Source organism: Capra hircus, chromosome 14 (assembly GCF_001704415.2).
Source record: "Capra hircus breed San Clemente chromosome 14, ASM170441v1, whole genome shotgun sequence".
Lineage (NCBI taxonomy): Eukaryota > Metazoa > Chordata > Mammalia > Artiodactyla > Bovidae > Capra > Capra hircus.
The window spans coordinates 48,232,901-48,252,084 of record NC_030821.1 but is presented as its reverse complement, the minus strand read 5'-3'; the positions used below and the strand labels follow the sequence as shown (position 1 = coordinate 48,252,084).

Genomic DNA, 19,184 nt, shown 5'->3' with positions numbered 1-19,184 from the left:
CATGAGTATGAGTATTTCTAATTAACCATGGGTGTACTAGGATTTACAGTCTAGGCCCAGGTTTAGTGGTTAACTCGCTTGAAGAAATAACAACAACAAAAAACGGGTGGAAAATATGATCCAAGTTTACACGAAATCAGTATTTAGTAAATGGTCATTTCCCTTTAGAACTTTGTTTTTCTTTCCTTTTTCTTTTTTTTTTAAGACCAAGAGGTAAAATGCACAATGAGCTTGAAGCAGCCCTGAACCGCTCAGCCCGTCTTTTCCATTTGAGTGGTGTTATTTTTTTCACTGCTTACACTTTCAGTTTCAAATGACACTGGTTTTCTCAGTCCTCATCAGCTTAGGGGACAAATGCAGGGAGGCAGGAGGTCGTTTCCAATCACTGCCTCTATTAATTTGACTTTACAGAAGCTGTAAACATGTTTCTTACGGCTTTTCCCTTTACTGAAATAATTTCCTTTCAATTATCAACATTAAAATAATACAGTATGCAGCACCACTATTTCATAGCTAGCGCTTTTCTTCCCGAGACCTCAACTGAATTTATGTTCTTTCAAGTAGAACCTATCTGGGTGCCAAGTATTTAAAATCAGATGGTGCCAACCATGCAAGAAAATGGCTAAGTTAAACGCCAAGATTATTTCCTAGTGAAGAGAGTGGTAAGAATGATTTTCCTGATGTGTAGGTGGAAAAACACAAGTTAGGTAACTTCCCCAAAGTCACTGATGGACTTTCAATCCTCGACCATGACTAACCCTTTTGTCTACACTAGCAATTCAAATGATATAATTTACTTAAAGTGGAATGGCTTATAGTTTTATTCTCCACACAAGAAGCTGGACTAAGTGTTCTGCAATTTATGGCAAACGTAATATCTACTAGGAAGTCTTTTTACTGGACACAATTTCTCAAGTAAGAAAGGATACAATGAAGTGATATTTTATTGGACTCTTTGTTTCAGTCAACTAGCTTAGCAAGAACTTGGCGATCCATTTTCCAGGAAATTCCTAATGTACTGTTAGAGCAATTATAAGACCATTTTCTAGTTAGTTTGGCCATGTGTTTCTTACAAAAGAGGCAGGGATCAAATATGGGAGAGCTACATCTTAGGTCAGGGTTAGATTCTAAAGTTAGAATGCTATAGTATGGGCAGACACAGACAAAGTGATCCTCAGAACTGCTCAGGACGGAAACATATTGTATGTCCCCCACCCATGGCAGCACGGCCAGTGAGTGAAAGCACACCACTGCCTCTCTGGCTTTACTCCGAACTGATGAAGTCCCTGAGGGAACTACTCTGCCTGCGCTGGAAAAGCCTGCAGCTACATTTTCACACCATCGGCGCTTCAAGGGAACCAAAACCAAACCAAACCAAAACAAAGTCAGGTCTGTTGAACGGTGGGCAAAACTGCTCACACAACTCAACCATTTAATAGATACCTATTCTTTTTTTTCCCGAATCTGTATAGACAATTTTGTGAAAGTTAAATGTATGTGTAAAGTGACTCTGTTGGAAAGCCATCTTTATCATGTTTTGCTGAACACGTAAGGTACAAACAGGAGTACAGTATCAACACCTAACGCCCTCTGAGGACAGTGTCCGGAACACGGCAATGGACACTCAGCCAACACGGCTCCTTCAGCCACTTAAACCTGTAATTAAAAAAACTTCCCAGAATTAACTCAATTTCTAGCAAAATTCCCATAATTTCTCAGAAAAAAAGTTTTATAAAAATTGACAAATATCCTTATAGTTGGGTCTTGAAAATAGCTATGGACGTAAGAAAGAGGTTCTAATAAACTGAAGTTTATTAGAGAGTTTCCCTTCTACAGTCGGATTTGTGTGGAGTATTTTAAAATTGTGTGTGGAGCAGTGAGAGGGTAGGTCATTAGAAGTAATAAGTAATTTCTTGAGAAAGCTTTGCAGATGCCTTGAATGAGAAACACTCAATACAGATTTATACAAATGATGATAAAAATACTATATTAATTTCCTCAATGAATGCCCTTATATTTGCTCCCAATCCCAGATGTGTGTAAAAGAAAGCTTTTACAATACAGATTGATAGTCTGGATCTAGACTCCTACCTTTCTTTTTTACCTTTACTCTTTTCACTCAAATAAAATGACACTTGAAACCATCTTGAATAGAAAAATAACTATCATAGTTTCAAAGAGTTCTAATGACAGGACTTGTGGTTTTTCATCGTGATTTACTCTAATGAGTTGAAAATAAGGCTAAAATTAATCTCTTTCTACACACACACACACACACACACTAAAATACATTTGGATGGTTTCAACCAAGTTTTTGGTTCTTTATTTCAAATCATCTGCTAATTTTCATTCAGCTCACCATTAGAAAAATGCATTATGAAAATTTCCCCACTAGAGTTAATATTGCTTTGCTTGTGTTTATTTCTTGTCTGTTTTTGGAGTACACATTTAAATTAATCTGCTTTAAATTTACTTCAAGAAATTTTCTTCTTCAAGGAGAGTATCTACATGCCTTTGGCTGCCTAGCAATAAACTTTGACAACTACAGGCATTTTCTTCTGCAGTCACGGAAGTTCTAGAAGGGGCAGATTTGATCATGCTAAGTTTCTGATCAAACACTTCTTCCCTCAAGTTTTTGTCAGCTTTAATTCTCATCAGAAGTTCTTCTAGCTCCTTTCTTAGGCATGATTTCGTCGCAAGACAAAAAGATTAATGCCTTCCTTTAAAACGCTTTGCCAAGATACTTCAAAGTTTTGCTTAGGCATCTCTTCGAAGGCTCAAATTAGCCACATCAATTTGAAGAGCTAGTTTAAACTATTTCAGGCAGAAAATGAGTCAGAAAGATTTTTGTAAAAGTTCTACAAAATGAAATTGGACTTGATTTCTGTAATTTTTCATTTTCCTGGTTTTATGAATTTTTCATGTGTCAAATCAACTTGTTCCCTGAAGGAAATATAAAGAACATATGTATTTTAATGATGTGTATTCTAATAAACTACAAAACACTGTTTCAAAAAAATTTTTTTAAACTAGTAATTTTACGTTTGCCTAACAGAAAATTGCTTTTAAAAATGGTAACACAGTTCTACCAAGTTTGGAGGGAAATTTTCAGGCCACTACCAGTTTAAAATACGGTTTGCTCTTCTAATAGAGCCAAATAGCTAGGAGAAATTCTCTACGGACTATTTCTAAACCCTCATCATAAGTCGCCCAGTAGCATTAAGAAAGCCTAAGAGTACCATTTAGTTAGTATTCTTTACACATGCTCCCTTGTGTAAATAAGTATATAACTTAAGTCAGTGAACATATTGGAAATTTTTCTGTCATTGTTTCCTGTTGGTTATGAAACACGGTAGAAACAAACGTTGTTTAAATACTCTACCCAGTGAAGAATGCTATTTTCAGTGTAACAGCACCATTGAAGTACTTCCTGCCCTTAATAAGCTAGTGATAGGTTAAACACACACTCGATAATAGTTCTTTTCTGAGTCAAAATAACAAGAAAGTTAACTGTGCAGTTCAGGCTCACTAGCAGTTTATCTTACTAAATAAAAATGTGTTGTGTTCCCTTGAAATGAAAGAAAAGTCATAGAGAAATGTGCCTAGAAATCAACAGGAGATAGAATCAATCTGTATTTGGGAAAAGTGAATGAGGGAGAGGAGTGAAAGAATCCCTGTTTTTTTTTTTTCCTTAAAGTAAGTCATTCTAACTTTGATCTAAATTTAGGTAATGCATACTTCCTGTGGTAACCTTTCTTTTCAAGCTGCAATGTTTTTGATGTTAAAATTGCTCTGAAGCAGTATTTTTGGAGTGGAGTTTTAAATGGGAATGGATAGAAGGTAAAACCAGGAACTGGGTTTCATTAAGAAAAAAATACTGTATGTCTGTGTGTATGCCTGTATGTGTCCATTCAAAATGACAGATTTGTGCAGATAATACTCTGTGCTTTAAGTTCTCAAAATGAGACAGTTTTGATTTTAAAAATGTTCTTATAAATACCAATTAGAAACTGCAAGTGACTCAAGGACTTAAAAAAACCCTCCTTTGTTAGCTTCTTGTATGAAGCTAATGTAATCATATAGCTAAGTATAAAAATGCCAAACAGCGCCCCCCCTTTCCAGACCCTTTACATCCCTAGGGCCTCAATCTAGGGATAGAAATAAATTCTGTTCCTGGAGGGAGGGACCAACCACTTAGCCACTCAGCCAAGGTGGACCTCGTGAGTCACCATCTTGCCCTCTAGCGTGTGTCAAGAAACCTGAGTGACAGTATCTGTGCCTGCCACTCTGAACTGCCACTAGCCCTGTGTATTCTAATCTAGTAAACCTCAGAAGATTAAAACGTCTGCAGCTGTCAGTGTGGTTTTACACGACACTGTATTCAAGATATGGTTATTAAGTTTCTGCTGAATCCCCATGTAATGATCTCACAGCATCACAGAGTAGCCATTGTTGAGAACTCCGCACCAACAGCTAAGTTTAAGGATTCATCACCAAAGGGGTTTACACAACGACGCTATTTCCCTCCTGAAGGGCACAAAGCCCTCACAGAATGGTAGTAGTGGAAGACGGACAGAAAACTCCGTGCTCCGGACGCAGGAGGAGCCCGGCTGTCAGAGGATGTGTGGCCTCAGTCCCTCGCCAGGGCCCATCAGGCATCTCCACCCTAGCGCCGCCCCCAGGCTCACCTCCGCCTAGGAGGTCCCTAGGTGGTCAGGGGTGCTAACTGCTCCTCTTCCCATGCACACCTGAAACAGCGACACCTAAAATATCCACTTAAGTCAGTGAACCATTTTAATAAGGAAAGAGGTTTGGGCAGCTTCTTCACTTCGAACCCACCATGACTGAAGGCAGTGCTCCTGACATCGTTAACGCAGCCAGTTGCTGATTCCCCAGAAAGCCCCTTATACCCAGCCATTATTGTCAGTAATGACCCATTTTTTTAACATAAACAAAAATATTAGACTGTCAGCATTTTCTCTGTGATGTCACTACCTCAGCGTGTCATCAAGGATGACTTAGAATATTATTTTAGCTATCCTGGGGTTTTTTTTCCAGGGAATTCGTTTCTCACGTTAAGAACAACAGATAGCAGCACCTATTATTTCAGTTTTGCACTTATGTTTGATATTTGGTGGCTCAATTATACCAAGACCCAGGCCAATTCTACTTCTCCTCTCCTCTTTATTTCCCCTTAAATAAGTTTTTACCGACGGCCTAAGAAAGTCTTCAGCATCAAGCATAAGTCCTGGCTGAGAATAAAGAGAGGTAGAATGATTTTCATTAAGTTTGAAAACCAGACAGATTCTGACCTTAAAAAGAGAGAAAAGTAAGTAAGAAATCATTTACTTAAGTCTACTCTGACAAAACCCACTTTTGAGGAAGTGATTGTTTCCAAGTGAGGTGTCTTCTGATACCAGGGGTTGGTAAACCCTAGCTCCCCTGTGCGCAAAAAGCTACTCGTTTCTGTATGGCCCATGAGCTAAGAAGGGATTGACAGTTATTAACAATTGAAAAAAATTTCAAAAGAAGAATATCTTGTGACACATGAAAATTGTGTAAAATTCAAGCATCAGCGCCTGTAGATAAAGTTTGACTGAAACACAGCACGGTCAGTTGTTCCCCTAGCATCTAGGATTGCTTTTGTAGCCCTCCAGTGGCAGAGCTGAATAGCTGTGATACAGAGTGTGTGGCCAGAAATATTACCATTTGGCCCTTCACAAAATAAAAGTCAGCATCTGCTCTATTCTCTGCCAGCAAAGGTCCATATAGTCAAAGCTATGGGTTTTCCAGTAGTCATGTATGGATGTCAGAGGTGGACCACAGACAGGAACCACCAAAGAATTGATGCTTTTGAATTATGGTGCTGGAGAAGACTCTTGAAGAGTCTCTTGGACTGCAAGGAGATCAAACCAGTCAATCCTAAGGGAAATCAACCCCAAATATTCACTGGAAGGACTGATGCTAAAGCTAAAGCTCCAAGACTTTGGCCACCTGATGCAAACAGCTGACTCACTGGAGAGACTCTGATGCTGGGAAAGATTGAGGGCAGGAGGAGAAGGGGGCAGAAGAGGATGAGATGGTTGGATGGCATCATGACTCAATGGACATAAGTTTGAGCAAACTCTGGGAGATAGTGAAGGGCAGGGAAGCCTGGCGTGCTGCAGTCTGTGGGGTCTCAAAGCACTGGACACAACTTTTAGTGACTGAACGACGACTCCATTCTTTGTTAGGTAAGAGTGCTTGGAACTCGCGACCTCAGTGAGAATTATTACCTCTGTCTCAAAGCAAGAACCACCAAGGAGGAGGCTTATTTTCATCCAGTCCCCTGAGGCCTCAGCAGGCCCCGTGTGGAGAACTCCTTGATGGCTATGAATTAGTACCCTTGGGAGAACACTCGACAAACCTTACCTGGTCACTGGGCTCGAAGCTCATCTCCTCCTTCTCAGTTTTCATAGCTATTAATTTCGTGTTGCTGGCAGGGTCTGTCTTACTGTCCAGTCGCTCAAGTTTGGGGGTGATTTCTGGTAAACCGATATCTTTAGTATCGTCCTTATCGAGCAGATAGCGAAGTAGTGCATTCTCTTTCTTCTTGGGGCTCACTGGCTCCTGCTTGATGGTCGCCTCGGACCCAGGAGCTGTGCTGCTGGCCTCCTGGCTCAGCTCCTTGCCCGTGGCTTCCGCTGTCAGCTTTGCCAAGTCCACAGGGGAGCTGCTGTCCTGCAGGAGTCTGTGCAAAATCTTATGCTTCTCCTTGAGCGAAGTCCCATGTGTTGACCCGGAGCCGGGCAAGCTGCCTGTGGAGTCCTTGTTGGTGTCTGACAGAGAGCTGGGCAGCGGCGAGGGCTCTATCTGGTCAGATTTGGTGGTCAGAAGCTGCAGGAGTTTGGTCTGCCCCTTGTTGTCGAGGAGTCGGCTCTGCCCGTCAGGTCTCTCATTGCTCCCGGCAGCAGGCAGGCCGGCCTCACTGGGATCCTTCGGCTCCCCAGGGTGGCAGCTGCTCTCTGCTGGCCCGGTTGGCCCTTCTGGGGGCTCCCCGTAAAGTCCAAAACAGTCTTTGGAGTCTAAGCTCCCCATCTTGCTGAGCTGGGGGGGATTCATATTCACTGGGGAGTTTTGCAGATTGCCCATTTTGAGGTCCGGGGAGGCCAACGATGACCCTAGCGAGACCCCGTGCCCCTCGCTGAGGGCCTGCAGCGCGTTGAGGGAACTGTTGGTGTAGCTATGGCTATTTCCTGTGCTGCTGCAAACTCCCACAGGGGAATGCAAGCTTCCTGCGGGGGAGAACTGACTGGGAGGGATTCGAGGGCTTCCGGCCACCCCGGGGCTCATGCGATGCCTTGGCGAGAGCATGGAGCTGGGCTGTCCTGGATTCAGGCCCGGGCTGCTTTGTGAGGGGCTGTTCATTTTGAGTGCATAGTTACTACCCTGAGGAGTGGTTGCTTGCATGCTTGACACGTGGTTCATTCCCCCGGAACCACCGAACCTGCCCATGGGCATGCCCATCTGTTCTTTTGGGCCGTTCATGGGGAAGTTTATATTGCTACTGAGGGTCATATCCTGACCAGGGTTCCCACTGCACATGGCCGGGTGGGCAGGGCTGCTAGAGCTAATTGGATTCAGTGGCTTCCCCATCGCTTGTCCAGTCAGATCCGGATTCATTACACATACATTCTGCTCTCTGTAAGATGAGGAAAGACATATAAGATAAAAGGGAAGATACTGAGCAAGTTGTTATTAATTTTCAAAGATGAGATTGCTTCATTTCTTTAAAAGAACGGACGACATGGAAGGAAAAGAAAGATAATACTTTGATGAAACCATCTGCAATTATGGGCAAGATTGAACATGCAGCATTTAGGACCAAGAGGGATGTTTTCTAGTCCATTCATTAAGATGTCTGTGGTTTTACAGAGGGAGTTTGTGTTTAAATTTGACTACTACCATATTGACATTGTATTTGCTAGACAAGACATTAGCAGGGTTCCAATTACATACTATACCTTGCTCATTAACTGGTATGTTATCATGAATAACTGAGAGCTTGTACTGTCTGAAAGAAATGACCCAAGCAAGCATAGCTGTCTTCAATTATTTGCCAGAGATTACAATTCCTAACAAGAGACCCATCTGTGAGCCTGGAGCTTGATGTGGGCTACTTGGCTCAAGATGAATAGTAAACCTTAACAGGGAAAAAAAACCCCGCCCCAACTATTCGAAACTCTCCAAGTTTTCGAGCCAACTAAGTTACCCAAAGTGTTGGGAATTCGGTTACCTGTCTAACAGGTTCCCTGCCTGGGTTCCCCTAGAAGGCCAAGTGAGCACCTCTCAGATCATATGCGAGGAGCTACAGATCATTTACTCTGGGATCTTGGTCCCTAACTCACAGGCCACCCCACTCCACTCCTGGACTCAGGGCAGCTTTCTAAGCTGGACGATTGTCCAAGCCCTCTGAGCTTTAATTTACAGCTTGGCAGTCACTTGTGAGTTACCAAATGCGTTCACAAATCCAAACAAAACAGGTTTCACAAATTGTCAAACATCAGCTTTTGGTTAGGGGGGGAGCAATCTGGCCCATCTGTAATCACTTTCAGATTGTTTCAGTTCGAGGTCGGATTTATTAAGAGTTGGCAAACAGGGCTGCTTGATTTTAATTTCTAAATAACAAAGTACATAATTGAGAAGTGTAATAAAAGGGAACTCTAGAGCAACTTTATATATCTGCTGATAGTACCTCATAAAGTTTTATACAGCACACACATAAATATTTACATAACTTGAAATCCAATCATTTCCCTAAATTTGTGCTCTAAAACAAGATGGTTATGATATTTACTTTAAAAATCAACATTCAATTTTCCTCACTTATTTTTTGGGGAAATGTTTACTACCTTTCATTTCAAAGTCTAACGCAAAAGGTTAATTTAAAGCTGAGAATAACAATCTAAAATACTCTTTTCTAAGTATATGTATATTTGAAAGTTTCAAATCTGAACACATGGGAGCAGAAGTCATTCTGTATTCCTGCCCTGGGAAGTGATCTGTTTTCCTCCTCTGATGTGACAGGCAGTCATTTCAAAATTAGTGTGAGTTTGTGTCCTTCTAGTTAGGTTTTAAAATGCACTAGTATTGGGAATTCCCTGGTGGTCCAGTCGTTAGGACTCCCAGGTTTTCACTGGTGAGGGCCTAGGTTCAATCCCTGGTCAGGAAACTAAGATCCCACAAGCTGCATGGCTTGGCGAAGAAAATAAAAAAAAAAAAAAAAAAGGATTAGTCTTAAGGCTAAAGCTCAAAGTGTAGCCTTAATTTGAATTTCAGTATCCCGTCTTTTAGCCAACAGTTTACTTATTTTTCTCTGTTTTTTTTTTTTTTTTTGATGTGAACCGTTTTAAAAGTCTTTATTGGATTTGCTACAACATTACTTCTGTTTTGGTTTTTCAGCCACGAGGCATGTGGGATCTTAGTTTCCTAAACAGGGACTGAACGAACCCTACCCCTTGCACTGGAAGTCTTAAACCACTGGACTGCCAGGGAAGTCCCAGTAACAAATCAATTTATATTTACATCACTGGGGTTGGTCAACAGAAATGTCTACCCAAGCTGACAAGCTCTGGGATAAAATGTGCTTTGGGAACTGGGCTTCCTGAGCTGGGCAGGGGAGATCGTGTGTCAGAACGAGGCTTACCTGTGCAGCACATGCAAAGATATCACAAGCTGAGGTTCGTTAGTAGTCTGAGATCGGATGAGCTTGCTCTTCGTTTGGGCGGCCACGAGGGTGCCGTCAGACAAGGAGAAGCGGTAGATCTGACTGAATGCCAACCCCTGTCTCAGCACTGCAGGCGATCAAGGAAGCAGAAGGCATGGTTAGAAACGAAACTGGGGGTGGGGGCGGGGCCAGACATAACAACAGTAATCAACTTGGTTAAGTTTAATATTTTCCTCCCAGCAGGCTGAAGAGAGTTGTAAGTAATATTTTATGACAGAACATTATCCATGATCCATTTTTAAAAGCATATTTATTTTTCTCTCAAGATGCCAATAATTTCAGTATACTGGGTTTTCTTCCCCCCAAATGAAGTTTTGATCCCCCAACCATGTTCTTTTAAAAATCTTCAGGATCATGGTAAGATAGAGTATAAACAATTTATTAGCTCAAAAGAAGTTTTGCAATGATTTGTCTGAAACGTTAGGAAGTAATATGGTGTTATAAACAGGATTACCTCTAAAGGGTACAATGTGCCTTTAATTTCTCTTTAAACTAATACAATAGTAAATATTATATAAAACGTATGACACTGAATATATCCTCTGAATATTCATCTTGAAGTTACAAACTATTTAATCTATTATATCCTAGTACCATTCCCCAATTTTGTTTCTCAGTGTGTAAGACATATTATTTCTGTGGTCAGGACAACAGGAAGTAAAACATAAACAACCAGAGGGATCTTTTCAGAGAAAAAAGAAGGCTAAATAGAAAACGGAAATAATAAAAGCACAACTCTGAGTGACAGGAATTGGTTCAACATCTGGATAATGACATCAGTTATTTCCATTTTCAGGACTACAGCAGAAAACATAACACTAGGCTAAAATAATTTCCCTAGAAATTTCAGATTCATCTTTAAAACAACTGCATTTTAAAGCTGTCAAATACTGCATATTAAAAAAAAGAACATTTGATTCGGCCACATGGTTTAGTTACCTTACCTCCTAAGCCATTTTAAGATGACTGCCATTTTTTACCACATAATCCTCAGCACAAATTTTGTGGTGGAATAGTCAGTCCCAAAGTGACCAGGTACATTCATCATTCCACAAAATTACCAAAAGACACACACACACACACGCAGGTACTGTCATACAATGAGGATTCAGACTTTTTGGTAAAATTTCGCTTTGAGCAATTTTCCTGGTAAACCGGCCCCCCTGCTCCCCCTCGCAGTTCCAGGTAGGGACACAGTATTTAGGTATCACTTTCTGCTACCAACTGTTGCATGATTCCTCTGAAGTGGCAGTACTGGAAACAAATTACTGTACATATGTGCATCTGGGTTTCCATATTCAGTATGCCAGCCAATGGTAGCAGGAATACCATTTTTATAATAGGACTCGTATTTCCAGTGGCTTATAATTTCAGAATTTTATCCGACCTTGGCAGTGATCCTTGGAGATTTTCCATTACTGTCTGTCTACATCAAGAACTTCCACCAAGTAGATTTGTGTCAGCAAGCCCCTGAATGCATTCAGGAAGCTCCTCCATGTAAACAAATTCTTCCGGTAGATTTTTATTCAATACTAATGATTACCTGCAATCCGACTTATTTCATACACTTGGATGAAATGTATTTTATACATGGTAGAGTTTCCTTTCAGTGGGTCCCCTCTGTTTAAACCTAGCACTGTGCCTAGTACGTATTTGTAAACCCTTCTGTAAGGAATCAGGAAGCCATAGGATTAAACATGGGGCATTGCTACTCAGAGCCCAAGGACACTGAACAAGGTTGCTGGGGCATTTCTTATTCTTTGTTACTGTTCTTTTTATTTTAAACCAGATCTAGTGAAATGGCAGGTAAGTTATTTATTTCTGTCAAATGTGGCATCTTTATTCCCTCTTTTTCTTTCCCACTTAAAAAATGCTGGAAGACAGAAATGGTTGGATTCAGTGCTTATTTCTAAGAAATGTGGATGAAGAAGATAAAAAGGATAAACAGGATGAAAAAAAAATAAAGGTTATTTACCATGACTTGTATTTTTTCATAAGCAATCTTAAAAGCATAAACTTTTTAACATACAAACACTATTGATAAATGCCAGAGTTTCAAACTGTGGTGCTGGAGGACTCTCAGGAGTCCCTTGGACTGCAAGGAGAGTCAACCAGTCAATCCTAAAGGAAATCAGTCCTGAATATTCATTGGAAGGACTGATGCTGAAGCTGAAGCTCCAAAAGTTTTTGGCCACCTGATGCATAGAGCCGACTCATTCGAAAAGACCCTGATGCTGGGAAAGATTGAGGGCAGGAGGAGAAAGCGGGGACAGAGGATGAGATGGCTGGATGGCATCACTGACTCAACAGACAAGAGTTTGAGCAAACTCCAGGAGATAGTGTAGGACAGGGAAGGCTAGTATATTGTTGTTCGTGAGGTCTCAAAGAGTCGGATACGACTTAGCAACTGAACAGCAACAACAGAGTCATGGATGCACCTTAAATGGAAGATGACAAACTAAAATTGCGTTGTCAATACTGAGTTATAAACTTTTCTGCAAATGTGGAGACAATTTGCCAAACCCAGTTACAAAGCACAGGGCCCCGTACCTCAAAGGCAGCGTGGCTCTGATGGAATCCATGCTGGTAACCAAGTGCCCCAACCAGGACATTCGGGGCCCACGAGAGAAGGGTCAGAAGACTGGAAGTGAAAAGTATCTCCCTCCACGATGGAGTCCTTAATAAGCGCTAGAGAAAGGATTTCTTTTTCTTTGTTCTCACCAACTTAGCAAAAGACCAGAATGCACCTGAGAAAAACTGATGCTGCAGAACAGCAGTGGATGCAGTGAGCACAGTGAGGCGGAGCGATGGCCAGGATGACCCTCAGGTCCCTCCAGGGCTCACACTTCTAATCGAAGGCTCCCGGGTCCGTGTCACCTGCGTCAGCTCCCCACTGACAGCATGGGAGGCAAACAGCCACGGCCCTGGGTGGACCGTGGGGATTGAGCGGCCCACAGGAAGGGGGCCAATGCCAGGCAGAGGCCTGGTGCTCAGAGAGGGCTGCTATCATTACTGAAAGACGACTCTGACATTGTGGGCTTAGCTCCAGGTGTCCTATTAACCAACTGTATGACCCCAGACAAGTCATTTCATCTCTTTCTAGAAGCGATGTCTCTTTCTAGACTTCATCTGGAAGGTGGTGATGGTGGTGGTGGGCCTCAGGATCCCATTGTCACCTCTACCAGGAATTCACCTGTTCTTGCAAATTTCCTTTCATTCTTATTTTCACAGTATCCTTATGATTCAGGTGTTTTTTTAAAAATTTTTTTGCTATTAGAGGGGACCTGAGAGCACCGTCTTACATGTCTAGAAGCTGGAGCATTGAAGAAAATGATCTCATTCCCTTTCATCTGCCTTTGTGAGAGGTTATCATCTTCAATTTGACTTCCCTCATCATGCTCTTAGCCCTACAGTTCCTCCTATTCCATTTCCCTTCAGATGGCGACAGTCCTGGGCAAGAGTCACCAGATCTAAGCCCCCAGGGTGGGTTCAGGAATCACTGTTGCAGAGAGAGTGCTCATCAGAAGGGTAAGTCAGCAAGATGGACTTCAAGAAGGGTGTCACTGAGAGACCGTTACCTTCATGGTGATGCCTCTTTGCGTAAGACACAGACTCCCCCTCGTGCTGTGTGTGGAACTTCTGGATGCACCTCCTCACCAGGTCCTCCCAGCCTGGCTTCATGGCTGCCCGCATGGTGCTAGTGTCCAGGGACGTGATCTTGCCTAGTAAACAACAGTGAGCATTTGACCTACACACTGATCCATTTTTTAGAGAAATAGTTATATCTTAAAGGGATAAAAATTGATTTCTTTAGGAATAGGTAGCGTAAGTGCGTGGAGCAGGAGGGTAGAAGGTGAGAAGTGTCCCCCCCACCCCACCTCCAGCTTCTGCCCCAGCAGCAGCTGCTATGCTCAGCTTCTTCATCAGCTTCTAGACCCTTTCCTTGCGTTGACAAACATGTAAGTATTCTAGAATGATTTCTTTGCCCTTCTCTGCTGAGAAAATTTACCTTGGAGATCTTGGCGAGTAGTGAAACTTTCTGATGAGGGAAGAGCCGGTCTCTCCTTCATGGGAACTCTTCTAGCCACACAAATCAAGCAGGACTGCAAATCTTCAATCACATACATTGATGGTTATCATAGGAGCCTTTTGCAGTGTTTCAAACAAAATCAAATGCACTTATGACAGCACAACCTTGTAGGTCAGTAAGGGAGAGAGCAACGAGACACTATGTACCTCTGGTCCTCACCTGGAGTGGGAAGCAGCTGAGGGGAGGTTGAGATATGGGGAGCTGAGGATAAACTGCTGAAGACACATGACATGTGATGAAAGTGCATCTGCCATACTATAGTTGACCATCCAAAAGCATCTCCTCAGTGGTGGAAATGAATGGAACCCTTTCTTATTAATTGGCTGATATTAACAACCAGCTAAATTCTTAATAAAGCCTACAAATGATGACAACTGAAACCATCAAGGGTTTTCTCTTTGAGTTTTAGGTTCATTAAGATATAGGAAAACTAGATATACCTTCTCCTGAACTATGTTGATGCTCCTACAATGGCAACATGCAATTTAAAGCAAAGTATATAAACAGAGTCTAGACTCAGATTCAGAGAACAAATCCTAGAAAATGCAGTGTGTCTCAAGTTTAGTTTCTTGGCCATGGCTAGGATCTCACACAACTGATGCTAAGCATTTATTCCTTACCCTACTTCAACTGTTTTGTGTGTCTGTGTTCACTTCTGGAGATCAGGGAGGATGTGTTTTATCTTGTAACATGCAGAGCACACTGCAAGCCCTTTCAATTTCAAAAGTGCTGGATAAAGGTTGATTAAAAAGAAGTCTCTTCATATCTTATGTCACTGATTTATGATTTTAAATTTGGGAAAGAATGTCTTTAAACATATCCATTAATAGTGGGTATCACAAACATAAATGTAATCCTCATCTTCAACATAATAAAAGCTAAATTTTTGAGTACTTACTATGAGATAGACATCTTTCTAGCTGCTTTATAGGTTACTGATTCATTTAATCCTTTTAACAACTATATGAGGCAGGCCCTAGCATTATCTCCACTTAACAGAGGAGAAGCCAAAGCATGGAGCTTCAGTAACTTACCCAACATCACATGAAATTTTGGGGAAGCAAGGATTTGAACATGAGTGCACCATGGCTCAGAAACCCTACTGTTATGCTATACTATGTAAACATTCAGAATCAGATTTTAAATGGACAAACATGTTGACATATACAGCACAAAACCATAAATTAGCTCAGCTATAGAATATGGCTTTAGAATATTACAGATGAATTAGCAGCACTTACTCTGTTGCATACAGGAGAATAAAATAGCTTGACATTCCATCTCTACATAAAAATTTAATTTTGAAAACTATGTATCATCTGTGACAGCTCAATTACTTCCTTTCCAATAAAATTTAAATTAAAAATTACTTACATATTTTTTGAAAAGAGGATTAAATATCTATGCCAAGCATGGTACAGGCATGCTCATTTAATCCTTATTACACTGTGATGCTGGAATTGTTGACTTCACTGGTTAAGAGAACACGTGGGTGTTCAGAGAGGTTGAGAAGCTTGCCCACAGTCAGCGCTGATACGCAGCTGATGTAGGAGCTGGCCTGTCTGATTATAAAGCCTGCTAAGTTTCTGACTGATGGGCCTCGGCTCTTTCCCTTCTGCTACACACACAGGAGACCGTATTCAGCACTGTCCCATATCATAGACAGCGACAGTCTCAGAGGTGTAGAGCAATCTCCTCAGAAGGCATAGGGCTGGACACTGTATCAGTATCTCTTTAAAGGGAAGCGCCTAAGAGCTTACAGTTTGGAACTGTTCTCCCAGTCCTGCTCCTATCTCCATCCTCTCTTATTCTGGATGCAGCATCCATAGACAAACCACATAAAATTCATTAATCCCTTGGAAGAATACAAAAGATGTTCTTTGTACCATGGGTGTTTTCCAAGGTGTGGCTTGGACCTTGCTGCAGATGTTCAGAGATGCCTAGGATCCCTGAGAGGTTCAATACTAGTGGAATTGCTCTGGCAGGGTAGCTACTAGCCACACGGTGGGTATTTAAATGAAGACTTAATGAAATAGACAATTTGGTCCCCAGTTGCATTACTGACATTTCAGATTCTCAACAACTACCTGTGGCTAGCAGTGGCTGTGCTGGACGTTGAAGATACAGAACACTGCCATTGTCACAGAAAATTCTATTGGATAGTGCTGTTTTAAAGACTTGATAATTAAACTGATCACAAGAATCGTTAAGTAGGTGAAAAGAATGAAGGAACTGCCTCTAAATTTTCCTTTGTGTGGCCTCTAGTTTCAGATTATTAAGTGCGAAAGAAGCAGCACAGGAATACATGACACTAACGTATCTCAGAAGTGGCCCCTACCTTCTCCTTCTTCTTTGATGGACTTTGGTTGAGAGACAGCAAAGCACTGCATAGTTTCATATTTCTGATGTGCTTCCTGGTTGTCATGACCTTCCTCTTCTGATTCAGGTAAAGGTTTTACCAGCATCCGACAATTGAAAGTATGGCTGTTCCGCCTGGGAGGTTCGCCGGACCAAGCTCCCCCGTTCACTGAGCAAAAGGCAGAAGCAACCCAACAGGGTAAAGAAACTAGTGTCAGACTGGCTTCTGCCAAGTTATCAAAACGATGTAGGAAACATGCAGTGATTTTACTTTCATATAGTGTTTACACTTTTCTAAGTAATTTCAAAATCTATAGGGGGAGGAAGGACTGGGTGAATTCTTGGGAAACTTCGTGGGAATCTCAAATGTCTTTCACACTGGTTACTCTTCACCTGGACTCTTTCCCTTCAAGCTCAGGCCCTGATTTCTCACCAGCCCCCTCTTACCCATCCAACTGGATCTTTCATGTTGCTGAGCACAAGATCTGTCCCCGTCACTATCCACACCTGGTCCCACATGGACATCTCTGCACCTGCAACCTCATCTAAAAGGTCAGGACTTCTCCATGTCCCCTACCTACATGACTCCTGCCCCAAGGCTTGAGGCTCTCTAGTTACGTAACCAGCAACTCTAGGCATCCCACACTGCTGCTTCTTACTGACCCCTCTTCCCTAAAACGTCACCAAAATTTGAAGTGTATAATCTGAGATTGGGCTGTATTTTTTTTTCTTCATGTATATTTCTTCATTAAGACTGAAATAATCTTGAGAATATACTGCTAATTTCATTTATTCCTTTTCAGTGAAATACTACTATACTATGTCTTCTATTTTCTTATCAATACTTAGGAATCTAATACCAATATATTAAACATATATATTAATGCAAGAAAAAGGTGATGTAAGAGAAGACATTTTTTTTTGAGATGCATTAGAGAAACCAAAAAGAAAAATAAAAAAGGGCCAGTCATAAGATAAGCAAAGCACTTTCAAAAGTCACTAGCTAGAAAACATTTGAAAGACCAGTTAGATCCCACAACGCTAACCCCACAGACACTGGGCTGCAGAGGAGGAAAGAAAGAAACAAATCCTAGAGAGAAAAAGGAAATATCAAGTTAACTGCAAGAAACTGTTTTACTGAAGGAACCACAGCTAGCTTTATATAGACATCTGAAAAGTTTATTTTAGCATCAATATTCTTAAAAGCTTATTTACATAAAGGAGACTACATAGAGTAATCAAAGAAAAAAGACCTCTTATTAACTCAGGTTAATAAGTAATTTGAAAGTATAAAAAATACAATATAACGTAAGGCAGAGAGCTCTTTAGACAAGTGAATAAATAATAACAGTGAATTAACAAGTACAGGTCCTTTGAGGAAGTCATAAAATTACTGAAGAGATTTGAAAATACTAGTTATTTGAAATAAGAAATCCCATTTTCTTGTTCATTTACTAGAGAATATAATAAAAGGATCTCACATTTTGTATTACTGTTGCAGTCACTTTAAACAAAGGGTTATCCTATTAAAAGAAAAGCTAGCCATAATGGAATGTGAAAGGACCTTTTCCTATTTACTGTGGTGACAATGAAACCAGCTAGTATAAACAGTTTTAAGAAAAGGAACAAAAATTTTTGCTAACTCAGGACTTGACTTTATTCTCTACTAAAATATGTACTTCTTTTTAGCCATGAAGATGTTCTTAGCATCATCAGCTTAAGTGAGAATATTAAAAAAGAGCACTTAGTGAGTGGGAACAGTTATGCTCCCCAAGCAGCCATTGAGGTGGGCCCATGCAGTGAATCACCCACTTTAAAACATGGCCCTTTATAATCACGGACACTTTTGGTCAAGATGAGGAGGGCAGGAAGGGGCAGCAGTGGGTGGGGAAGGAGGCAGCAGATCGCCATGCCACCTGCAGAGCCACTGAAGAGTCTGTGAAGCCAAAGAGCCCATTTCGGGCTCCCAGGCTAAGAGCATCCGAACCGCGACACACCACTTGTTCCTTCACATTTTATTTTTAGAACGTCGTATACACCCACATGATACTCTTCACAAGCCGGGACTCAAAATAAACTCAATCTCAAGCTTCTTGTGACCTTCTACTTCTTAAGTGGTCATGGAGAAAAAGGACAAAACAGAGTCGGCTGGCACTGGATAGGGTGGGAGGCAATTGGGCACTGTCTTGGAAAAAAAAAAAACCACCAAACAAACCCCATGAAAATAGTTGCCATATGACTGCTTTCCATCTGAAGCCCTTTCACTTACTTTAAATATAGGGTCAAGACGATCATTCATAGACCAATATCTGCAGATGGCCTTTTCTCCATGACTTCTAAGCTCAAAACATTTAACACAAGCATCTCTTAAAACACTCCCCAGCTACTGTTATCCCCGACTGACATGAAAGAGTTCTGTTTCACCTCCCGCTGGCCAAGATGATGTGTGTGGGGGCGGGGTGGCGTGGGGTGGCAAGCAGAGACCCGGAGGACATTCATTTACCTATGGACTTTGGCAGCAGGTTTTTGACGAATTCAGTGTGGTCCCCAACGTGCAGAACGCTATAGACACTTTTGTTCATCAGCTCTTCCTGGTTATACCTTAGGTACTGTGTCACATTCTCTGAAACAAACACAACGTTGCCTTCCAGGTTCACTACAAAGAAGAACCCATCAAGGGCCTATGGGAAGAGGCACAAACTGTGTTAGAAAGACTGCAGTGGAAGGTCACGTGCAACTGTTACGAAGGGAACGGTCCTTTTAAGGGAAACATGATTCACTCATGGAGAAGAAAAGAGATCTCTCTCCCACCTCTCCTCGCATTCAGAAACAACGAACACGTTTTTCTTGGTGAGATGGTTCCACCTTAGAAAGCAGGACAGAGCCTACATCAGGGTTTCTTGTCATAAACTAAATGACAAACACTCATCCTGTTACTTTATCAGGAGATAATTACTGCCACGTTAAGAG

The 19,184-nt window shown here is 41.5% G+C and overlaps 1 protein-coding gene across 9 annotated transcripts in view; it reads right to left on the bottom strand.

The window, feature by feature from the left end:
• Positions 1-19,184, bottom strand: part of NCOA2 (nuclear receptor coactivator 2) — a 283,938-nt gene that overhangs the window by 36,221 nt on the left and 228,533 nt on the right. For all 9 annotated transcript variants that reach the window (XM_018058431.1, XM_018058425.1, XM_018058430.1 and 6 more), the window contains 6 exons: positions 18,718-18,895; positions 16,195-16,383; positions 13,776-13,877; positions 13,345-13,488; positions 9,686-9,833; positions 6,412-7,681 (listed from right to left, as the gene is read on the bottom strand). In XM_018058431.1, the coding sequence (XP_017913920.1) occupies positions 6,412-7,681; positions 9,686-9,833; positions 13,345-13,488; positions 13,776-13,877; positions 16,195-16,383; positions 18,718-18,895 (2,031 nt within the window). The remainder of the gene's footprint in view (positions 1-6,411; positions 7,682-9,685; positions 9,834-13,344; positions 13,489-13,775; positions 13,878-16,194; positions 16,384-18,717; positions 18,896-19,184) is intronic.